Here is a 25,440-nt window from a genome sequence, read left to right as displayed (position 1 = left end):
CTCACAGCAGATAACTCAATATCGTTTCTTTTTATGGCTGAGTAATATTCCATTGCATATATGTGCCACATCTTCTTTATCCATTCATCTCTTGATGGACACTTAGGTTGCTTCCATGTCCTGGCTATTGTAAATAGAGCTGCAATGAACATTGTGGTACATGACTCTTTTTGAATTATGGTTTTCTCAGGGTATATGCCCAGTAGTGGGATTGCTGGGTTGTATGGGAGTTCTATTTTTAGTTTTTTAAGGAACCTCCATACTGTTCTCCATAGTGGCTGTATCAATTTACATTCCCACCAACAGTGCAAGAGGGTTCCCTTTTCTCCCCACCCTCTCCAGCATTTATTGTTTGTAGATTTTTTGATGGTGGCCACTCTGACTGGTGTGAGGTGATACCTCATTGGAGTTTTGATTTCTCTAATGATTAGTGATGTTGAGCATCCTTTCATGTGTTTGTTGGCTATCTGTATATCTTCTTTGGAGAAATGTCTACTTAGGTCTTCTGCCCATTTTTGGATTGGGTTGTTTGTTTTTTTTATATTGAGCTGCATGAGCTGCTTGTAAATTTTGGAGATTAATCCTTTGTCAGTTGCTTCATTTGCAAATATTTTCTCCTATTCTGAGGGTTGTCTTTTCGTCTTGTTTATGTTTTCCTTTGCTGTGCAAAAGCTTTTAAGTTTCATTAGGTCCCATATGTTTATTTTTGTTTTTATTTCAATTTCTCTAGGAGGTGGGTCAAAAAGGATCTTTCTGTGATTTATGTCATAGAGTGTTCTGCCTATGTTTTCCTCTATGAGTTTTATAGTGTCTAGTCTTACATTTAGGTCTTTAATACATTTTGAGTTTATTTTTGTGTATGGTGTTCTTCAGTGATCTCTTGGTTATTTAATAGTGTATTGTTTAGCCTCCATGTGTTTGTACTTTTTACAGTTCTTTTTCCTGTAGTAGATATCTAGTCTTATAACATTGTGGTCAGAAAAGATACTTGATACGATTTCAATTTTCTTAAATTTACCAAGACTTGATTTGTGACCCAAGATATGAGTCTTTTCTGCAGAATGTTCCATGAGCACTTGAGAAGAAAGTGTAATCTGTTGTTTTGGATGGAATGTCCTATAAATATCAATTAAGTCTATCTTGTATAATGTAGCATTTAAAGCTTGTGTTTCCTTATTTATTTTCATTTTGGTTGATCTGTCCACTGGTGAAAGTGGGGTGTTAAAGTCCCCTACTATGATTGTGTTACTGTCGATTTCCCCTTTTATGGCTGTTGGCATTTGCCTTATGTATTGAGGTGCTCCTATGTTGGGTGCATAAATATTTACAATTGTTATATCTTCTTCTTGGATTGATCCCTTGATCATTATGCAGTGTCCTTCTTTGTCTCTTGTAATAGTCTTTATTTTAAAGTCTATTTTGTCTGATATGAGAATTGCTACTCCAGCTTTCTTTTGATTTCCATTTGCATGGAATATCTTTTTCCATCCCCTCACTTTCAGTCTGTATGTGTCCCTAGGTCTGAAGTGGGTCACTTGTAGACGGCATATATACGGGTCTTGTTTTTGTATACATTCAGCCAGTCTATGTCTTTTGGTTGGAGCATTTAATCCATTTACATTTAAGGTAATTATCGATATGATGTTACTATTACCATTTTCTTAATTGTTTTGGGTTTGTTGTTGTGGGTCTTTTCCTTCTCTTGTGTTTCCTTCCTAGAGAAGTTCCTTTAGCATTTGTTGTAAAGCTGGTTTGGTGGTGCTGAATTCTCTTAGCTTTTGCTTGTCTGAAAAGGTTTTAATTTCTCTGTCGGATCTGAATGAGATCCTTGCTGGGTAGAGTAATCTTGGTTGTAGGTTTTTCCCTTTCATCACTTTAAATATGTCTTGCCACTCCCTTCTGGCTTGCAGAGTTTCTGCTGAAAGATCAGCTGTTAACCTTATGGGGATTCCCTTGTATGTTATTTGTTGTTTTTCCCTTGCTGCTTTTAATATTTGTTCTTTGTATTTAATTTTTGATAGTTTGATTAATATGTGTCTTGGCATGTTTCTCCTTGGATTTATCCTGTATGGGACTCTGTGCTTCCTGGACTTGACTGACTATTCCTTTCCCATATTAGGGAAGTTTTCAACTATAATCTCTTCAAATATTTTCTCAGTCCCTTTCTTTTTCTCTTCTTCTGGGACTCCTATAATTCGAATGTTGGTGCGTTTAATGTTGTCCCAGAGGTCTCTGAGACTGTTCTCAATTCTTTTCATTCTTTTGACTCCATTACTCTTAATAGCTAAGCATGGTTTTTAAATTATTGGTAAAAATTCTGGACGTATTTTTTTCTCTGCCTTCTTCTTTCCTCTTCCTCTTCTATTTTTTAGCTGTCCTTGTATCATTTTCCATCCTGTTTTTGAGTCTCCATTGCCCCTAATTTACCAACATCATCGGGTTCCATAATCTGCTCAGTCAAGCATGCTCTAACACAACTTTCAGAAGGTGTCCATGGGGCTTCCTTGGTGGCGCAGTGGTTAAGAATCTGCCTGCCAATGCAGGGGACACGGGTTCAAGCCCTGGTCCAGGAAGAGCCCACATGCCGTGGGGCAACTAAGCCTGTGCGGCACAGCTACTGAGCCTGCACTCTAGAGCCCGTGAGCCACAACTACTGAAGCCTGTGTGCCTAGAGCCTGTGCTTCACAACAAGAGAAGCCACCGCAATGAGAAGCCTGCGCACCACAACGAAGAGTAGTCCCAGCTTTCCGCAACTAGAGAAAAACCCGCGCGCAGCAGCGAAGACCGAACACAGCCAAAAATAAATAAAATAAAATAAATAAATTTATTAAAAAAAAAAAAAAGCCCAGGGCTGATTCAGACTTGCCACATCAGTGAGTTCATCCAAGTGTAAAGTGATACGTTTAAAAAAAAAAAAAAAGGTGTCCATGGACCCCGCCCTTAGTACTGGCTAGGTCTTTGGCCTACTGGAGCTTCCGTTTGCCCCTCTGCTATCATCTAGTCCTCCAGTCTGGCTTAACTAGATTTCCTAGACTTGCTTTGCCCTCTGTTACAGTGATTTCTACTGCTGAGGAGAAGTATAATTATTTCCTAGAGGCACATATTTCAGTTTTGAATTTGGTTACCAATCTTGCTTCTTTTTCGATTTTGGAAATTACTTCATTGATGAGGGCCCAAATTTGTGGTGGTGTTCCAGTACAATTAGTGCTGTTCTAGGTTGCTAGTTTTCTTTTAGCCCATAATTACTATGTACATTCTTGTTGCAGATGAAGGACTTCCAAATCTGTCTTTATTTTACCTTCTCCCACCATTTGTTTATTATATTCGGAGTATTGCTGTGGAAGACTACTGTGGTGAAAAAAATGATCTTTATATCTTATGTCTCTAAATTCCTTGGACAGGCACTGGTCACCCATGGCTTTATTTCTGTAATATTCAGTTCGGCATTCCTGACCCCTGACCTCTGTTGCTAGATCTTTTACTATGTAGATAGGAGTGCTCTTGGCTTTGGGGGAACAGACACTGACAATTCTGTAGTACATTCTTATTTGATATAGGATGATAAGTATGTTCTTAAGAATCCACATGTTACCCAAAATTGTATTATAAAAGCAGTCATTTCAGTGAGGTAGGAAAAGGGGTTAGGTTCAGTCATTATTCCTACAGGCATGTCAATGTATTAAGGATATAAGAGACACAGCCTGAGCAATACAGCCATTTATTTGGCTTTTACTTGAAAGTAATGGTCTTTTACCACTGTCACCAGCATTATTATTATTATTATTTAATAGATCTTTATCGGAGTATAATTGCTTCACAATACTGTGTTAGTTTCTGCTGTACACCAAAGTGAATCAGCCATATGCATACATATGTCCCCACATCCCCTCCCTCTTGAGCCTCCCTCCCACCCTCCCTATCCCACCCCTCTAGGTCATTGCAAAGCACCGAGCTGATATCCCTGTGCTATGCTGCTGCTTCCCACTAGCTATTTTACATTCGGTAGTGTATATATGTCGATGCTACTCTCACTTCACCCCAGCTTCCCCCTCCCACCCCATGTCCTCAAGTCCATTCTCTATGTCTACATCTTTATTTCTGCCCTGGAACTAGGTTCATCAGTACCATTTTTTTTTTTTTTTTTTTTAGATTCCATATATATGTGTTAGCATATGGTATTTGTTGCCCTCTTTCTGATTTACTTCGCTCTGTATGACAGACTCTAAGTCCATCCACCTCACTACAAATAACTCAGTTTCACTTTTCTTTTATGGCTGAATAATATTCCATTGTATATATGTGCTACATCTTCTTTATCCATTCATCTGTTGATGGACATTTAGGTTGGTTCCATGTTCTGGCTGTTGTAAGTAGTGCTGCAGTGAACATTGTGGTACATGTCTCTTTTTGAATTATGGTTTTCTCAAGGTATATGCCCAGTAGTGGGATTGCTGGGTCATATGGTAGTTCTATTTTTAGTTTTTTAAGGAAGCTCCATACTGTTTTCCATAATGGTTGTATACAACCACTATGCGGCATACACACCAACAGTGTGGGAGGGTTCCCTTTTCACCACACCCTTTCCAGCATTTATTGTTTCTAGATTTTTTGATGATGACCATTCTGACCAGCATGAGGTCATTGTAGTTTTGATTTGTGTTTCTCTAATAATTAGTGACATTGAGCATCTTTTCATGTGCCTCTTGGCCATCTGTATATCTTCCTTGGTGAAATGTCTATTTAGGTCTTCCACCCATCTTTTAATTGGATTGTTTGTTTTTTTGATATTGAGCTCCATGAGTTGTTTGTATATTTTGGAAATTAATCCTTTTTCTGTTGTTTCATTTGCAAATATTTTCTCTCATTCTGAGGGTTGTCTTTTTGTCTTGTTTATGGTTTCCTTTGCTGTGCAAAAGCTTTTAAGTTTAATTAAGTCCCATTTGTTTGTTTTTATTTCCGTTACTCTAGGAGGTGGGTCAAAAAAGATCTTGCTGTGGTTTATGTCAAAGAGTATTTTTCCTATGTTTTCCTCTAAGAGTTTTATAGTGTCTGGTCTTACATTTAGGTCTCTAATCCATTTGGAGTTTATTTTTGTGTATGGTGTTAGGTGATGTTCTAATTTCATTCTTTTACATGTAGCTGTCCAGTTTTCCCAGCACCACTTATTAAAAAGGCTGTCTTTTCTCCATTGTATGTTCTTACCTCCTTTGTCGTGAATTTGGTGACCATATGTGAGTGGGTTTATCTCTCGGCATTCTATCCTGAACCATTGATCTATATTTCTGTTTTTGTGCCAGTACCATACTGTCTTGATTACTGTAGTTTTGTAGTATAGTTTGAAGTCGGGGAGCCTGATTCCTCCAACCTCATTTTCCTTTCTCAAGATTGCTTTGGCTATTCGGGGTCTTTTGTGTTTCCATATGAACTGTAAAATTTTTTGTTCTAATTCACCAGCAGTATTATTTGCATATTACTTTGTGTTATCATATTTATTACTTATTATTTTGATAAAAAGTATAGCAGCACTCAAAGAAGCTGTGCTGCCAGCAATAGCTTTTCTTCCTGTGGTGCCATATCTTCAGGAAGATTAGCAGTCTGCACAATGCAATTCAGGTTCCCTATTTAATTAATTATATTCATTATGCTTAATTATATTAAATATACTCCCTAGTTAATTGATGAATTTTATATATTAGTTTTATATATTGAGCTACGGTGAATTTTTATAACTCAATGTAATTAATATTATTAACTATATTGAGTTATAAAAATTCACCATAGCAGAAATCTCTGTATGTTATGGGTTGCGTAAACATTGGTGGAGTTAGTTTGGAGTGAGTAATGATTCCTATGGGAAACCAACATTTCTCCAAACAAACTTTTGTAGCATAACCAAACACTTCTTCATGTCTAAAGCAGGATAATACCTTACCTATATTACAGGTTTGCTCTAAAAATCAGTTGAGAGGATGAATATTTATTTACTCTTTTCATTGAACAAACCTTTAATGAGTACCAATATGTACAAAACACTGTGCTAGGTGATGGGGTGGTAAATCAGTTGTCCTTCCCTTAAGGAGCTTACAATTTAGTAGAATAAGAAAGTCATGTAAAAAATGAAATTGATTGTAATGGGTGCCATATATGATGGAGGTCAGGGTGTGAATGGGAGGAACTGTAAACGGCTTTGTAGAATAGTTTCTATTCGACTTGAGTCTTGAAAGATCATAGGTGCTTGTCAGGTAGCCAAGTGTGGGAATGGCGGTGAGTAGAGGAAAGCAGGAGCAACGATATAGAGACCAGTGTTTTCTGAAGCCGCAGTCACAAATGATTAGAGGATAGAAGTACCAGATATATTGCAGGATGGGATGAGGTATGTGTATAAATAAAATAGGGCTGGAAGGTGAGATGCATGATCTTAGGAGCCTTTCTAAGGAGTCTGAATTCTGTAGACAGTGGGAAGCCATTGTGAGGGCTTGAGCTAAGAAATAACATGATCAGTTCTACATTTTAAAAAGATAACTGTGTTCCACATCATATGTCATTAGGGAAATGCAAATTAAAACAATGAGATACTATTATATGCCTATTAGAATAGCCAAAATCCAGAACACTGACAACATCAAATGCTGGTGAGGATGTGGAGCAGTAGGAGCTCTTATTCATTACTTGTGGGAATGCAATATAGAACAGCCACTTTTGAAGACACTTTGGCAGTTTCTTACAAAACTAAACATACTCTTACTGTAAGATCTAGCAGTTGTACTCATTGGTGTTTACCCCAGTAAGTTGAAAACTTATACGTCCACACAAAAACCTGCACATGGATGTTTATAGTGGCTTTACTCATAAACTATTCTGTGTGTTACTATAATGATGGGTACGTTACTATACATTTGTGGAAATCAAAAGAATTTGCAACACCAAGAATGAACCCTAATGTGAACTATGGCCTTTGAGTGATAATGATGTGTCAATCTGTTGTAACAAATATACCACTCTGGTGTAGGTTGTTGATGGTGGGAGAGGCTGTGCATGTGTGGGGGCAGGGAGTGTGTGGGAACTCTCTGTACTTCTGCCTAATTTTGCGGCGAACTTAAAACTGCTCTAAATAATAGTTTATTTAAAAGGAAAAAAAACATTCAGGCTTTAGGCTAACTTAGATTCATTTCCCTCATTTAGTCCGAATTGATGGTTTCACCACAGTGCATTCTAAAGTCAAATATTAAAAAATTTTAGAACTTTGAGTGACTTTTCCCCCTATTATCTATAGATAATTAAGAGTAAAGTAATTTCTGAACTATATGATGTGATACCCTAATCCAGTTTGTATTAAACTTTCTTTTTTTAAAAAAGATAACTGTTGACATCCTAGAGAATGGATCAGAAGAGTGAAGGGCAGGAGTCAAGGATTATAGCTAGGCTATCAAAGTTGCCCAGTTAAGAGCTAATGAAGACCTGAACTAAGTCCTAATCAGTGTGGCTGGAGAAGGTCACAGATTATAGAAATGTTAAGTTGTACTGTTAGTATTGGTCACTTCTAGATACCTTGAGGCTGCAGGAAAAATCTAAAATGATTCCTAGCTTTCTGGCTTAAGTGACTAGGTTAATGGTGGTACCCTTTACCAAGATGGAGACTGTAGGACAAGAAGGAGGTTTGTAGGAAAGCTGATTAGTTTTGGACGTGTTGGATTTCAGGTGTCTGTCTTGTATCCAGATTTTACTTGATTTTTATTTATTTTAAAGATTTATTTATTATTTATTTATTTTGTTTATTTTTGGCTGCATCGGGTCTTAGTTGTGGCACTTGGGATCTTCGTTGAGGCATGTGGGATCTTTTGTTGTGGTGTGTGGGCTTCTCTCTAGTTGTGGCATGCAGGTTTTCTCTTCTCCAGTTGTGGCGTGCAGGCTCCAGGGTACGTAGGCTCTGTAGTTTGCGGCACGTGGGCTGTAGTTGAGGTGCGTGAGCTCAGTAGTTGTGGTGTGCCGGCTTAGTTGCCCCATGGCATGTGGGATCTTAGTTACCTGACCAGGGATTGAACCCACGTCCCCTGCTTTGTAAGGCAGATTCTTTACCACTGGACCACCAGGCAAGTACCTATTTTTATTTTTTTTTAAATGTTTATTTATTTATTTATGTGGCTGCATCAGGTCTTGGTCGTGGCACGTGAGCTCTTTGTTGTGGCGTGTAGGCTTCTCTCTAGTTGTGGCGTGTGGGCTCCAGAGTGTGCGGGCTCAGTAGTTGCAGCACATGGGCTCTCTAGTTGTGGCACGCGGGCTCTAGAGCATGTGGGCTTAGTTGCCCCGTGGTATGTGGGATCTTAGTTCCCCGACCAGGGATTAAACCGGTGTCCCCTGCATTGGCAGGTGGAGTCTTTTTTTTTTTTTTAATAAATTTATTTATTTATTTATTTATTTTTGGCTGAGTTGGGTCTTCGTTGCTGTGCGCAGGCTTTCTCTAGTTGCGGCGAGTGGGGGCTACTCTTCGTTGCGGTGCACAGGCTTCTCACTCTGGTGGCTTCTCTTGCTGTGGAGCACGGGCTCTAGGCATGTGGGCTTCAGTAGTTGTGGCACGTGGGCTCAGTAGTTGTGGCTCATGGGCTCTAGAGCGCAGGCTCAGTAGTTGTGGCACACGGGCTTAGTTGCTCCACAGCATGTGGGATCTTCCCGGACCAGGGCTCGAACCCGTGTCCCCTGCATTGGCAGGTGGATTCTTAACCACTACGCCACCAGGGAAGTCCCCTGGAAGGCTGATTCTTAACCACTGGACCACCAGGGAAGTCCCTAGTATCCAGATTTTAATTTATTTTTTATTTTTTTTGGCTGTGTTGGGTCTTCGTTTCTGTGCGAGGGCTTTCTCCAGTTGCGGCGAGCGGGGGCCACTCCTCATCGCGGTGCATGGGCCTCTCACCGTCATGGCCTCTCTTGTTGTGGAGCACAGGCTCCAGACGCGCAGGCTCAGCAGTTGTGGCTCACGGGCCCAGTCGCTCCGCGGCACGCGGGATCCTCCCAGACCAGGGCTCGAACCCGCGTCCCCTGTATTGGCAGGCAGATTCCCAACCGCTGTGCCACCAGGGAAGCCCCAGTATCCAGATTTTAGATGCCTGTGAAAATCATATCTATAGAATGGAGATGTAGGTTATTAATCAAACCACAAGTTTTAAAAAATAACTTCTTAATCACATTGTTATGAAAATCGTAGTGACTTCAGTGATATATCCTTTGGCAAAAAAAAAGTAAAAAATTTATCACCCATTTTTCTTCTTCATTCCTGCACTGCTCTAGTGTTCACATTCTGTTCACCTAGTCTTACAGATATTCTTCCCCCACTCTGAGGCTTTACCCATTCTGAAATACATTCAAGAGTCTATTTACCTTTAGGGAATACTTCTCAACTTATTTTATGAGGGCAGTATTACCTTGATATCAAACCCGACAAAAACATAGAAAGAAAACTAGATCAATAACTTTTACGGATATAGACACAAAAATCTTCAAAAAATACTAACAAACTAAATCTAGTAACATATATAAATGATTACAGACCATATACAAATGGATTTATCCCAGTGATGCAAGGTTGGTTCAATATATCAAAAAGCAGTCAATGTAATACACCATATTAATAGAATATGAGACAAAAACCACACGATCATCTGAGACACTAAAGAAAAGTATTTGACAAAATCTAACACTGTGATTTAAAAAAGACAACTGACACGTAAACAAAGTAGGAATAGAAGGGAACGTTCTCCATCTGATAAAGATTACCTATGAAAACCCCACAGCTAAAATCATACCTCATGGTGAAAGGCTGAATGATTTTCCCTACAACAGGAAAAAGACAAGAATGTTTGCTCTCACCACTGCTATTCAGCCTGTATTGGAGATTCCAGGCAGGGCAATTAGGTAAGAAGAGGAAATAAAGATCATCTAGATTGGAAAGGAAGAAGTTAAAATTTCTGTTTGTAGTTGACATTATCTTGTATGTAGAAAATCCTAAGGAATACACTTAGAAAAATACTAGAACTACTGAGTTCAGCAAGGTTGCAGTGAACAAGACCAATATATTAAAATCAATTGTATTTTTATACACTAGCAATGAGCAATCTGACAATGAAACTAAGAACAATTTCATTGATAGGGACATCAAAAAGAACAAAATTCTTAGAAATACGTTTTTAAAATACGAAACGTATAATCTGAAAACTATAAAACATTGTTGAAAGCAATTAAAGAAGTTATAAATAAACTGAAAGATATTGCATGTTGATGGATTATAAGACTTAATATTGTCAAGATGGTAATACTATCCAAATTAATCTGTAGACTGAACACAGTCCGTATCAAAATCCCAACTGGTGTTTCTGCAAAATACACAAGCTGATCCTATAATTCCTATGGAAATTCAAAGGACCCAGAATAGCCAATGATCTTGAAAGAGAAGAACAAGTTAGAAGACTCACACTTCCTGATCTCAAAACTTACTACAAAGCTACAAAGACAGTGTGCTACTGGCATAAGGATAGACATATAGATCAATGGAACAGAATTGAGGTTGTGGTCAGCTGGTTTTCAACAAGGGTGCTAAGACAATTCAATGGATTTAGAATAGTCTTTCTAACAAATGGTGCCGAGACAACTGGTTATTTGTCTTCAGAAGAATAGAGCTGTACCCCTATTGTACAACCACCACAAAAATAAATTCAAAATAGACTATAGACCTAAATGTAAGGGCTACACTATACAATTCTTAGAAAAATATGTACTGGTCAATTGTTATTACCTTGCATTAGGCAAAGCTTTTAAAATATGATACCCAAAGTATAAGCAACAGAAGAAAAATAGTCAGATTGGGCTTCATTAAAATTAAAACTTTTGTGCTTTAAAGGAAACTATCAAGAAAGTTAAAAGACAACCCACAGAATTGGAGAAAATATTTGTGAATCATATATCCGTTAAACAGCTTGTATTTGGAAAGTGTTAGACAAAAATAACTCAATGGACAGGATCTGAATGGACTTTCTGAATAGACATTTCTGTAAAGAATATGTGCAAATGGGTACTAAGCACGTAAAAAGATTCTTAACATCATTAGTCATTAAGGCAAATCACAACCACAGTGAGACACTACTTCATACATACTACGATGACTTTAATCAAAAGACAATAAAATGTATTGGCAAGGATGTGAAGAAATCCAAACCCTTGTTCATTGTTGGTGGGAATGTAAAATGGTTCAGACCACTTTTGAAAACAGTTTGGTAGTCCCACAAATTGCTAAACACAGGGTTACCACACAACCCATCAGTTCCACTTCTAGATATATATGGAAGAGAAAGGAAAACGTGTATCACAGACTTGTAATTGAGTGTTCTCATAGCATTATTCATAATAGGCAAAAATTGGAAACAACCCAGAATGCCCATCAACTGATGGCTGGATAAGTTAACATGTGGTACATCCTTATAATGGACTATTATTCAGAAATAAAAAAGAATGAAATACTGATACATCCTAGAACATGGATGAACTTTGAAAACGTTATGCTAAGTGAAAGAAGCCGGTCACAAAAGTTTACATATTATATGATTCTATTTATGTGAAATGTCCAGAATAGGCAAAATTATAAAGACAGAAAGTAGATTAGTGATTGCCTAGGGCTGAGAGAGACAGAATTTAGAAGTGTGTCTAAAGAATAAGAGGTTCCTTTTAGGGTTGATGAAAATGTTCTAAAAATGATTATGGTGATGGTTGTACAATTTTGTAACCATACTAAAACCCAGTAAATTTTAGGCTTTAAATGGGTGAATTTTATGATATATAAATTATATCGCCATAAAGGTATTGAAAAGATTTACCTACTTCTCCAGAAAGAATATGTATCATTTGTCCTTTTAGTTTAAGTTCAAGCCCCCCACCACACCTTTTCAAAGTTTTCACTGATTAATAGCAATTTATCAATTTGATTATTCCTATTCTCCTAATTATACACTTGTAATTTATTTTAGTATTTCTGTTGGTTGTGTTTGCCTCTCATATTCATTAGCCATTGTATATTTGTGTGTAGAGATTATGTCTAATGTCTGTTACCAGTATTAACCTCATCTCAGTGCTATACTGGTGGATAACCTCTGGAAACCCAAATGCTTATTGATTATTTAGTGAATCCTACTTTTAAGATGGTTACTATTCCTTTTATTCAGTGTGATTCAGATGTACAATGGCTATAACATTATACTTTGTATGGGTTATAAAATGTAACTTATGTGTTTTAGGAAAGGATGTGCATAACTTATTCAAAGTCTTGCAAATATACACCTACATGTTGAGTTCATTGGTTCAAATATCATTAACAACAAAACGTATATGTTGTAGTGTAAGTAACTGCTGAGCTCTAGTAAGATAAAGTGTAGCAAATATACCTGTTCTTAATAATCTTACACTCTAATTGGGAGAGTGAGTTCAAAGACAATTGTGTAAAGTTCAGGATTAGACATAGTAAGCACTAAAATGAATTCCGGGCTCTCTGGAAGGCTGATATGGGCCAGAGTTGAGAAAATCTTTGTGGAGGAATGAGACTTTCACATAGGCTTGTTAAAAAAAATTATTCTTGTTTTTTAGGTACAAAACTCAAAACATGAACAACGATATATATTACCAATGTTCAAAGCTGATTTGGTTAGAACTGGAATACAGTTGCCTACAATATATTCCAGAGGAATTAGAAAAGTCAAAGTAATGGATAACAGAAAAGATCCTCCATTCTTCAATGAAGATAACGCGGGACCATTTTACTACAGACTTCCTTTCTATGATACCATGGAGCTCTTCATTGAAACACTGACTGGAACATGTTTTGAGCTGAGAGTTTCACGCTTTGAAGCTGTTATTTCTGTGAAAGCAAAAATTCGAAGATTGGAAGGTACTAGTCTTTCTTGTTTTGTAGGATTAAATTTGTTCTTCAAGAGTGTATAATAACTTTTTAGCTTTTCTTATGGAGAAATGTCAAACATACATGGAATTAGAAAGAAATGGAGAATGAATCCTTATATACGCCCTACTCAGCTTCAACAGTTATCAATTCATGAACTGTCTTTTTTCCATTCCTGCATTTCCCCCACTCTGTTCCCTTTCTACTAGATTCTTTTGAATCAAAGCAAATCCCTGGCATTATGTTAATGGTGTGAAATAATATTTTAAAATAGTTTTTCAACAGGTTATTATGATGTGAAGATTCTGCAATAACTACCTTACAGTGATAATTGAATTCCCTTTTATTGACCCTGTTTACTTTTTTAGAGTGCTTTGTGAATACTTTTTCTTTTTTTAACGTGGAGATTTTCTGGGAAGAGTTTTTGGTTTACATTTACATAGATTTGAAGTTTCCTCAGTATAGCAGGGATACTGAATATTGTATAATGTCTCTTTTATGGTTGGTGTATTTGTGAAAAGTGTTATAAATTACTTTGTGTTAAAATTAGTCTTTTTCTTTTGTACTTGGCAGATTTCTGAAATAAGTGGTATTTGCCATTTATAGTTGTTAAAATCCAGTAAAGACTAGAAAATTTTCCATATAACACTAAATGGATCTTTGCTTTTTGAGCCAGCTGGAACTTGCTTGTAATATAAAGGTAGAAACTAGCATGCCCTCCATCTCAGTTTAAGTTCAGAATTTTAGAAGGATGAGGAGGATTGGAATTTTTTATCTTTGTAAAGTCAAGGATCCTAGTATCTGAGCTTCTGAATATTTGATATTCCTCTAGTAACTAAGTTCTGTTGAAGTTAGTGACCAGCTCAGTCCAATGACCACATCAATACACCCATTAATGGCACATGAAGCTTTTCTCTCCCCAAATGATTTGGTGAGATACAGAGTCAGAATAGTTTATTTTGACTTTTCCTGCTTTTTTATTTATATGATGGTGCAATGATATCTTTTTAGGAGCGGTAAGATTTAAAAAAAACCCTCTTGTGTTCTAAGTAATCTCTGCATTTTTTCCTGCTTTCATGCATTTTGGATAATCTCTGTGCAGCAGAAGCACTCTAGAGGGCATCCTGTTTAGTTCTCTTAATGGCAGAAGAGTAGATTTGGGCTTAGGAAAGATTAGGGACTCATCCAAGGGAAATATTTACTGACAGAGTTGGACCAGAGCCAAGATATAGGCTACTTGTCCTCTGTAGGAGGAGACATAGGGTAAAAGCAATGACTTTGTAGTTATTAGACAGTTGAAACCTAGTTTAGACATTTATAAAACGAATATACTTATTGGGAGATTAAATGAGGTAATATGTAAAATCTCTACAGTCTTTGTCTGCTTGGGCTGTCACAACAAAATACCATAGACTGGGAGGCTTAAACTACAGAAATTTATTTTCTCACAGTTCCAGAGGCTGAAACTCTGAGATCAGGGTACCAGCATGATCAGGTTCTGGTGAGGCTTTCTTCCTGACTTGTAGACAGGTTTGTTTTCACTGTGTCCTCACATGGGCATCTCTTCTTATAAGGGCTTGGATCCAACCATAAGGGCCTCACCCTCATGACCTCATCTAAACCTAATTATCTCCCAAAGGCCCCATCTCCAAATACCATCACTTTGAGGGTTAGGACTTCAAGATATAAATTTTGGTGGGATACAGTTCAGTCCATAGCACTTACCACTAGTGGTCAATAGATCTTAATTCCTGTTCCCATTCCCCATCCTTCTAGCCCTCACCCCTTCTTTCCCTCCTGTTCCTAAACTTTTGTAACTTCTTGCAGCCCGTGGGCAGGGATAGTCACTCTGTTCTTCAGGAGGCTTTAAGAGGGCATCCTTCATGTAAAATTAATTTTAATCCTTTTCTAGGTGATATTTCTATTTCTACCCAGGATGACATTTGAGGATAACATGGTGGGTAAGACTCTCCAAGATAAAAGGATATGGAATAGGTAGGATAGGAAGGCAGAGGTGACACTGTTCAGTTTAATCTTTCAGGGAAATGGTTGCTCTGCCAGACTGCTTTTCCTTTGGGGCAACTTTTGGGAAGCTGGGAACTAGAGCATAGTAGGAGATAGGAGGGTAGGTGGAGGGGACTGCAGAGAAAGGGTTGAAGGAATGTGCTGGATTAGGAATGATGAGGCTGTAGTACCTACAAGGGGACTTTAAATGGGCCTTGAAGGGACAGGAGCAACTGAAGCCAGACTGCCTGATTTCAGATTACCAACTGAGTAAATTACTTAACCTCTCTTTACCTCAGTTGTGCTAATTTAAAATGGGACTGATAATAGTACCTAGTTCAGAGTTGTCCTCAGGATTAAATGAATTCAATGAAAAGCATTTAGCAGAGCATCTGTGCTCTTTATCAGGGGAAAATGGTTAGTCTGTGGAGATAGTGCAATATGTACCAAAGGATATAAGAGCTATGCCCTTGGGAGGAGATGTAATTTAGTTCTCTTGAGTTTCCAGAGAAGGAAAATTCTTTGGAGCTTATCATTACCTAGAGTAGTGGTCTGCAAAGAAGAGTACATGGTACTCAGAGGATAGGGATTTGGAAAGAAAAAATGTGCCAAGAAATGTAAGGGATTATTGTCAGCTGGTTTTTTATTGCCGTGGGCAGTGGATTCCCTGGACTTGCCATCAAATCATTGGCATTACCACTCCCTAATAAAGATTTCTCTTCCGTATATGGGATAGGATTGTTTCCCTGGCCAACTTTATGAGTAGGTGGGACCATGTTAATAGTTTCCCTGGCCAGTGAGCTATGAATGGAAGTCTCCATCAGCCTGAGTCCCTGAGCGACTATAGTGAGCAGAGCCCTCCTGACATGCAGTAGACATGTAACTTGAGCAAAAAATAAGTCTTTGTCTTAAGCCATTGATGTTTTGGGGATGGTTTGGGGTAAGTTCAATATAACCTACTTTACTTTGCCTGATACAGTATCAACTAGGGATCCATTTTTTTCACTTTATAAGTAATTGGCTATCTAAATACCACTTATTGAATTAGTCTAGTCTTTTCTCACTAAAGTAATTTCATAACTGTCATGTATTACATTTTTATATGCACACAACTCTTAATCACCTGATGTGTCCCCCTATGCCAAAATTATACTGTCTTACTTATTGTAATACAATTTATAAGTTTTGATAGCTGACTGTGTCCATACATATTAAGGATTATGTCATCTTGGAGAACTGACCCCTTTATCACTATGTAATGCCCCTCTTTATCTCGGATATTTTTCCTTGCTCTGTAGCCTGTTCTGTCTGAAATTAATATAGCTACTCTAGCTTTTTTTTTTTTGATTAGCGTTAGCATAATATATCTTTTTCCATCCCTTCTTTTCCCCCCAGCTTTATTAAGGTATAATTGACAAATAAAATTGTATCCATCCCTGTACTCTTTTTTTTTTATATCCAGCTATATTACTATTTATTTATTTTATTTTATTTTATTTTATTTTTTTAACATCTTTATTGCAGTATAATTGCTTTACATTGGTGTGTTAGTTTCTGCTTTATAACAAAGTGAATCAGCTATACATATATCCCCATATCTCTTCCCTCTTGCATCTCCCTCCCTCCCACCCTCCCTATCCCACCCCTCTAGGTGGTCACAAAGCACCGAGCTGATTTCCCTGTGCTATGCGGCTGCTTCCCACTAGCTATCGGTTTTACATTTGGTAGTATATATATGTCCGATGTGGCACATATATACAATGGAATATTACTCAGCCATAAAAAGAAACGAAATTGAGTTATTTGTAGTGAGGTGGATGGACCTAGAGTCTGTCATACAGAGTGAAGTAAGTCAGAAAGAGAAAAACAAATACTGTATGCTAACACATATATATGGAATCCAAAAAAAAAAAAAAAAAGGTCACGAAGAACCTAGGGACAGGATGGGAATAAAGGCGCAGACCTACTAGAGAATAGACTTGAAGACACGGGGAGGGGGAAGGGTAAGCTGGGACAAAGTGAGAGAGTGGCATGGACATATATATATCCCTCTACTTTTAATCTATATATATCTTTATATTTAAAGTGGATTTCTTATAGACAACATATAGTTGGGTCTTGTTTTTTGATCCACTCTGACAATCTCTGTCTTTTAATTGGTTTATTGAGGCAATTGATGTTTAAAATGATTACTGATATAGTTGAATTAATAACTACCATATTTGTTTCTATTTTCTACTCATTCCCCTTATTCTTTGTTCCTTCTTTAATCCTCTTTCTTTCTTTATGTAGATCTATATCATTTTCCTTTTCTCTGAAGAACTTCATTTCTTTGCAAGGCAGTTGTACTAGCAACAAATTATCTCAAATTTTGTTTATCTGAGAAACTATTTCTCCTTCACTTTTGAAGGATAATGTCATAGGGTACAGAATTCTAGGTTGGTGGTCTTTTTCTTTCAACACTTTAAATATTTTACTCCACTCTCTTCTTGCTTATAGGATTTTGGATAAGAAGGTTCCTGTAATTATTATCCATATGGTTTTTCCTCTGTCTTCTTTGAAGATTTTCTCTTTGTCTTTGCTTTTCTGCAGTTTGACATAACATGCCTAGGTGTAGATTTTAAAATTTTTATCCTATTTGGTGTTCTCTGAGCTTCCCAATCTGTGCTTTGGTGTATCTCATTAATCTTGGAAAATTCTGGGTCATTATTACTTAAACTATTTCTTCTGTTCCAATTTTCTCTTTCTTCTAGTATTCCAGTTACACCTTTTGAAAAATTTCCATAGTTCTTTGATGTTCCGTTTTTTTTTTAATTCTTTTTTCTCTTTACATTTTGTTTTGAGAAGTTCCTGTTGACATTTCTTTCAGTTCACTGATTCTTTCCTTGCCATACTCAGTCTGCTGATGAGTGAGCCCATCAAAGGCATATCTTTTTCCATCCCTTTACTTCTTTTTTCCCCAGCTTTATTGAGCTTCCTTTTGCTTATACGTAATACACATGCATTTGAGATTTATTCATATTGTTCCATATATCAATAGTTCATTCTGTTTATGGTTGAGTAGTTTTCCATTGTATGGATATACTACACTTATTCATTCCCAAGTTGAGGGACACTTCAGTTTTTGGTGATTTTGAATAAAGCCATTTTAACTTTCATGTGCAGTTTTTTATGGGTGCATTAGTTTTCATTTCACCTGGGTCAATACCTAGGAGTGGAATTGCCGAGTTGTATAGTAAGTGTTTTTTAATTTAATACAGAACTCCAAACTCTTCCAGAGTGGCTGTACCCTTTTGTATTCCTGTGAGTAATGTCTAAAAGTTCTAGTTCCTCTGTATCATCAGAACATGGTATTGTTTGAGTTGTTTTTGGTTTTGTTTCTTTCTTGCCATTTTAATAGATATTGGTGATATCTCATTGTGGTTTTAATTTGCATCTCCCTAATGATTTTGAGGGTATTTTTATTTGCCTATGATTTATGTCTTCTTTGGTGAAGTTTCTATTCAATCTTTGCCCATTTAAAAAAATTAAGTTGTTTGTTTTCTTGTTACTATGTTTTGAAAGTCCTAGTGTTTTAAAATTTTTTATTACGTTTCCTTATGTCTTCTTTGACTCCTGAATTTTTTAGAAGTATACTTTTATTTCCATACTTAGGGGAATTTAAAAAATTTCATTTTATTATCACGAATTTAATTGCAGGTGGTTGGAGTAAATAGAATATTTATGGTAAACCTGGTATTTATACGTACAGTTGTCTTTGAATCTTATAGCAGCCTGGGGTGCTTTAAAAATTCATGTGTGGTGTAGAAGAAACAGGAAGAAAAAAATTGATGAGTTGAATTATTAATATTACAAGTTCAAGTGTACCTAAGCACAGTGGGAAGTTGGCTCAGAGATAAATCTTTGTTCCCCATACCCCACAACCACCATGTTTTTGATTTGTTTTGTTTTCCCACCTACTTTCTGGTACTACAAAATGCTCTAGGATCATCTTGTATATTTCCTGCCTTGTCTTAGAGCCAGCCATTTCTCCAAGGAGCTCTGGTTCCTTTTTTGGAGTATGGTATTAAAAACCAGGATCTGGGCATGATAATTGACTTTTCAGCAACAGTAATAGAAACCAGAAGACAGTGGAATATTATCTTCACAGTGCTGAGAGATATAACAATCTCTACCTAGAACTGAATTTAACTTTCAAGGATGAGGATGAAATAAAGACATTTTCAGAAAAAAACAAAACTTGAATTTCCTAACAACAAACTCTTGCCAAAGAAACTTCTGAAGTATATATCTTAGAAGGCAAATGATCCATAAAGGAAGTTGATGATGCAAGATGGAATGGCACATTTGTGGGTTAATCTAAATAAACATTTACTTAATAAAACAATGATATATGAAGGTTTGAAAAAATTCTGGTAACAGTGACATGTAAATCAAGGTGGAGTTCATAATGGGAGTGGTAAGGCTCTCAGCGTTGTTCATGAGGAGGATAAAGATGTGATTAGCTTTAGACTTGATCATTTAAATTTCTAAATTCATCACTAGAGATTAGAAATAGAATTATGTAAATTCCAAATGACAGAAGTGCCTCACCCTTTCCCATCTGTCTGAATTAATACATAAAGGAGGCAAATAGTTAAAGGAGAACAATTAGAAAGCACAAAATAAGATAGTAAAAATGAATTGAAATATGTCAGTAATCCCCCAAATGTAAAGTGGATAAAACTCTCTAATTGAAAAGCCACCATTGACAGACTGGTTAAAAAAATACATATGAAATGCTGTTTGCAAGAGACCTAATCTAAAATGTAAGGACCTCAAAATGTTGAAAGCAGAAGAATTGAAAAAGATATACCAGGAAAATACTAACCTGAAGAAAGCTGATGTTTCTGTATTAATAAAGTTGTTAGGTAAAATACATTTCAAAGTGAAACATGTGAACAAGTCATGTAGAGGGATGTTCATAGTAGTCTTGCTGATAATTTCAAAAATCTAGCAACAACTCGAATGACTACACTAGAATGGATAAGTTGTGGTATATGTAAATATATGTGTCATATAGTGGAATCAAATTCTATGAAATAGTTGACAACAGGGAAAGCTAATGTAATAGTAGCTTCATACACGACATGGATAAATTAAAAACAATGGTGAATAAAAAAAGCAAAACATAGATGAATACATATACTATGATCCACTTATATAAAGATCAAAAAGGGACAAAGAAACAATACCACATTGAAGTAAAGCACTAACAAAAAGCAGAGGGATAATTCATACCAAATTCAGAATGATGATTACCCCTGGGTGGAGGGAAGAGGATGCAGCTGAGGAGAAGCATGAAGATTGTTTTTTCTCTGTATCCTTCTCAACACTTGGTATGGTCAGTCTTTTTTAGTCATTCTAATAGGCATGTAGTGATACCTCATTGTGGTTTTAATTTGCATTTCCCTAATGACTAGCGATATTGAGCATCTTCATGAACTTGTTTGCCATCCTTATATATTCTTTGTTAAAGTGTCTATTTAATTCTTTTACCCATTTAACAAATCTGGTTGTTTTCTTGTTGTTTTGAGAATTATTTATTCTGAATACAGGTTTTTAATCAGATACACATTTTGCTGAGATTTTCTCCCAGACTGTGGCTTGTCTTTTTATTCTCTTAACAGTACCTTTTGAAGTGAAAATGTTAATTTGGCTGAAGTCCAATTTGTCAAATTTTTAAAAAATGGATATGGGTGTCATATCTTTGTCAGTGAAATCTTTGTCAATCTGAGGTCACAGAAAATTTCTTCTATATTTTCCTGTAAAGGTTCAGTTACATTGGTGCTTTTTTTTTTGCCACGCTGCGTGGCAGGCGAGATCCTAGTTCCCTGACCAGGGATCGAACCCGCACCCCCTGCATTGGAAGCACGGAGTTTCAACCGCTGGACCACCAGGGAAGTCCCAATTACATTGATTTTTAAAATATTAAACCAGCATTCCTGGAATTCACTTTACTTGTTCCTGTTGTTTTATCTTTTTAATATATTATTGAATTTTGTTTGTTAAAACTGTGTTAGAATATTTGTATCTTTGTTTATGAAGGAATACTGATTTTATTTTGTAATGTCTTCTTTAGTTTTGGTATCAGGGCAATAGTGTCCTCACTGAATGAACTGGGACTATTCCTTCCTTTGCAATTTTTAGATAGAGAGTACAATTGGTGTTATATCCTCAACTGTGAAGCTATCTCTTTAATAAATATAGGGCTATTCAGGTTATCTTTTTCTTCCTGAGTGAGCTTGAGTAGCTTGTATCTTTTAAGGATTTTGTTGATCTGTTTGTTGAATTTTATTGGCATAAAGTTCATAATATTCTTTTATTCTTTCAATATCTGTGGAATCTGTAATGATGTCACCCCTTTCGTTCCTAGTACTGGTAATTTGCATTATTATTTTAAAAAATCAGTCTTTATTAATTTAATGAATTTCTTGAAGAATCAGATTTTGTTTTCATTGATTTTTCTCTCCTATTTTTCTGTTTTCCATTTCATTGATTTTTGTTTTGATTTTTATTAACAATGTTTTGGCTTACTTTGGGTTTAATTTACTCTTTTTCTAATTTCTTGAGACTAAGGTTATTGATCCAATCTATTTCTTCTTATGAAATATTGGTGGGTAGTGCTTTAAGTTTCCTCCTAAGTACTGTCTTATTGGTATTCCGTACATTTTGATATGTTGTATTTTCATTAAGTTCAAATTATTTTCTAATTTTCCTTTTGATGCCTTTTTTGATCCATGGATTATTTAGAAGTATGTTGTTTAGTTTCTAAAAATTTGGGGAATTTCTAGAAATCTTTCTGATATTGGCTTATAATTTAATTCTAAATTTAATTTAAATTTAAATTTAAATCAATTTAAAACTGATTCTTTTAAAATTTAGGAACTAGTTTTATGGTCCAGAATATTGTCTGTCTTGGTAAATGTTACCTATGCACTTGAGAAGAATGTGCATCCTATTATTGATGTGTGGCATGTTCTATAAATGTCAGGGCAATTTCTGTGATAGTGTTCTATATGTTCTTTTTGATTATTTACTTATTCTGTCAACTGTTGGGAGGAGTATTGGAATCTCTAACTATACTTGTGGATTTATCTTTTTCTCCTTCCAATTCTGTCAGCCTTTATGTCATGTTCTTTGAAGCTCTGTTATTAGGTGCATACATTTTTAGGATTTTATGTCCTCTTGACTTCACTGACCTCTTCATCATTATGAAATGACATTCGTTATCCTTGGTAATAATTTTTTCCCTGAAATCTACTTTATCTGATATTAATATCATCACTCCAGATTTTTTTTGACTAGTGGTCAGCATAAGATATGTTTTTCCATCCTTTTACTTTTTATCTATTTATATCTTTATATTTAAGGTGCCTATTTCTTGCAGACAGCATATAATCGAGTCTTGCTTTTTATTTTTATTTTTTTGTTAATCCAATCTCTGTCTGCCTCTTAACTTGCAGTTTTTAGACCGTTTTATTTAAGATGACTATAGATGTGATTAGGTTTTAGTTCATCATATTATTATTTGTCTTCTATTTGTTGCATCTGTTCTTTGTTCACTTTTTCCTCTTTTCCATATTTGTTTTGGATTAATTGAGTATTCGGTATGATTCCATTTTGTTCTCTTTTGTTGGCTTATCAATTATAACTCTTTATCCTGGTATTTTAGCTGTTGCTTTAGTGGTCTGTAATATACATCTTTAACTTACCATTCTCTATCTTCAAGTGATATACCACTTTGCATATCTTATAGGAACCCTACAATATTGTACTTTTCATTTCTCCCCTCTTGGCCTTTATACTATTATTGTCATGCATTTTCTTTTACCTAAGTTGTGAACCCCACAATACATTGTTATTTTTGCTTGAACAGTCAATTATCTTTAAAAAATGCTTAAACAATATTAAAAACTACTTCTTTGTATAGTTACCATTTTTTATGCTCTCCATTCCTTTACATAGATCCAGATTTTCATTTGGTATCATTTTTCTTTTTCCTGAAGGACTTGTCTTTTTTATTGTTGTTGTTTCTGTTTTTTTTGAAGGACTTCAACATTTGTTGTAGTGTGGGTCTGCTAGTGATGAATTTTTCTGCCTTTGTATGTCTGAAACATCATACTTCACTTTTTTTTACATTTAAAAAATTGGGATAAAATTTACATAATATAAAATTCACCGTTTTAAAGTATACAGTACAGTGCTTTTTAGTATATTCACAGTGTTGTGTATTAATCACCACTATCTAATTCCAGAAAATTTCTGTCCCCAAAAAAAGTAACCTTTTAGTTACAAATTTATTTCAACCCACCTTTCCCTGGCATGTACTGATTTTTCTGTCTCTGGATTTGCCTATTCAGGACATTTCATGTAAACAGAATCACGCAATATGTGGTTTCTTTCACTTAGCATAATGTTTTCAAGGTGCATTCAAGTTGTAGTATGTACTTCATTCCTTTAAGGTCTCAATAATACTCCATTGTAACGCATATACATTTATTTAACCATTTATCAGCCAGTGGATATTTAGCTGGTTTCTACTTTTTGACTATTATGAATAATGCTATGATGAATGTTTATGTACAAGTTTTTGTTTGAACATATGTTTTCAGTTCACTTGGGTATATACTGAAGAATGGAATTGCTGGATCCTATGGTGACTGTGTATTTAACAATTTGAAGCACTGCTGAACTTTTTCACAGTGGGTGCACCATCTTACATTGTCACCAGCAGTGTATAAGAGTTCCAGTCTCTCCGCATTTTTACCAATGCCTGTTATTTTCCAAATTTTTTTTTTATTATAACTATCCTAGTAGGTGGGAAATTGGTATCTCATGATTTTGATTCGTACTTCCCTAATGACTAAAGATATTGAGCATTATGTGTGTGCTTATGGGCCATCATTTTTGGAGAAATGTCTGTCCAAATCCTTTGCCCATTTTTAAGTGGATTATGTATTTTTTTTATTGTATTGTTATAATAGTTCTTTATTTGAAATGCTAGAGTCTCATCAGGATTATGAAAAGACATACCACATTTGCTTCTGTGGGTTATCCTTTCACTTTCTTGATGGGGTCCTTTCATGCTCAGAAGTTTTAAATTTTCTTGAAATCCAACTTAGATTTTTTTTCATTTGTTGCTTATGATTTTGCTGTCATTTAAAAAATTATTTTTGAGACATAATTGACCTACAATATTTTATTAATTTTATGTGTACAACATAAAGATTATATGTGTATCCCGAGATGATTACAATAGATTACAATAATTTTAGTTAATATCCATCACCACACATAGTTATAATTTTTTTCTGCAGATGAGAATTTTTAAGATCTACTCTCTTAACAACTTTCAAACATACAGTGCAGTATTAACTATACCCACCAAGCTGTACGTAATATTGCTAGGACTTATTTATCTTATAAGTGGAAGCTTGTACCTTTTGACCACTGTCACCCATTTTGCACAACCCCTACACCCTGCCTCTGGCAAACACCAGTCTGTTCTCTGTGCCTATGAGTTTTTTAAATTCAAATAAATGATATCATACAATATTTGTTTGTCTCTGATTTACTTCACCTAGCGTAATGCCCTCAAGGTCCATCCATGTCGTCACAAATAGCAAGTTTCCTTCTTTTATGGCTGAACAGCATTCCATTGTATATATATACACCACGGTTTCTTTATCCATTCATCTGTCAGTGGACACTTAGGTTGTTTCCATGTGTTGGCTAGTGTAAATAAAGTGAACATGGGGTTGCAGATATCCTTTTGAGATAGTAGTTTCATTCGCTTCTGATGAATACCCAGAAGTGGAATTGCTGGATCATATGATAGTTCTATTTTTAATTTTTTGAGGCACCTCCATACTGTTTTCCATAGTGGCTGAACCAATTTATATTCCCACCAACAGTGTACAAGATTTCCCATTTTTCCACATCCTTGCCAACACTTGTTATTTGTTGTCTTTTTTTTTTTTTTTAGTTGAGTTTTTTCCCTTTTTTTTAAAAAATTTATTTATTTATTTTCGGCTGTGTTGGGTCTTCGTTTCTGTGTGAGGGCTTTCTCTAGTTGCGGCAAGCGGGGGCCACTCTTCATCACGGTGCGCGGGCCTCTCACTGTCGCGGCCTCTCCTGTTGCGGAGCACTGGCTCCAGACGCGCAGGCTCAGTAGTTGTGGCTCACGGGCTTAGTTGCTCCGCGGCATGTGGGATCTTCCCAGACCAGGGCTCGAACCCGTGTCCCCTGCATTGGCAGGCAGATTCTTAACCACTGCACCACCAGGGAAAGCCCCCTGTTGTCTTTTTGATGATAGCCATTCTAACAGGTGTGAGGTGAATTCTCACTGTGGTTTTGATTTGCATTTCCCTAAGGATTAGTGCTGTCAAGCACCTTTTCATGTACCTGTTGGCATTCATATGTCTTCTTAGAAAAAATGTCTATTCAGATCCTTTACCCAT

The 25,440-nt window shown here is 36.1% G+C and overlaps 1 protein-coding gene across 6 annotated transcripts in view; it reads left to right on the top strand.

Annotated features, from left to right (window-relative positions):
* The window catches only part of ZFAND4 (zinc finger AN1-type containing 4), an 80,509-nt gene that overhangs the window by 1,345 nt on the left and 53,724 nt on the right, over nt 1–25,440 (top strand). For 4 of the 6 annotated variants that reach the window (XM_082423481.1, XM_082423482.1, XM_082423480.1 and 1 more), the window contains exon 2: nt 12,625–12,925. The exons of 1 other annotated variant lie outside the window; for it this stretch is intronic. In XM_082423481.1, coding sequence (XP_082279607.1) covers nt 12,664–12,925 — 262 coding nt within the window. In that variant the 5' untranslated portion in view covers nt 12,625–12,663. Of the gene's footprint in view, nt 1–12,624; nt 12,926–25,440 lie in introns of those variants that run through there. One more of the 6 variants, XM_082423484.1, reaches the window with a different exon arrangement.

This window comes from Balaenoptera physalus, assembly GCF_965194825.1.
Source record: "Balaenoptera physalus genome assembly, chromosome: 14".
NCBI classification, from domain to species: Eukaryota; Metazoa; Chordata; class Mammalia; order Artiodactyla; family Balaenopteridae; genus Balaenoptera; species Balaenoptera physalus.
Note: the sequence above shows the minus strand (reverse complement) of the source record. Positions and strands in the feature narration are given on the sequence as shown.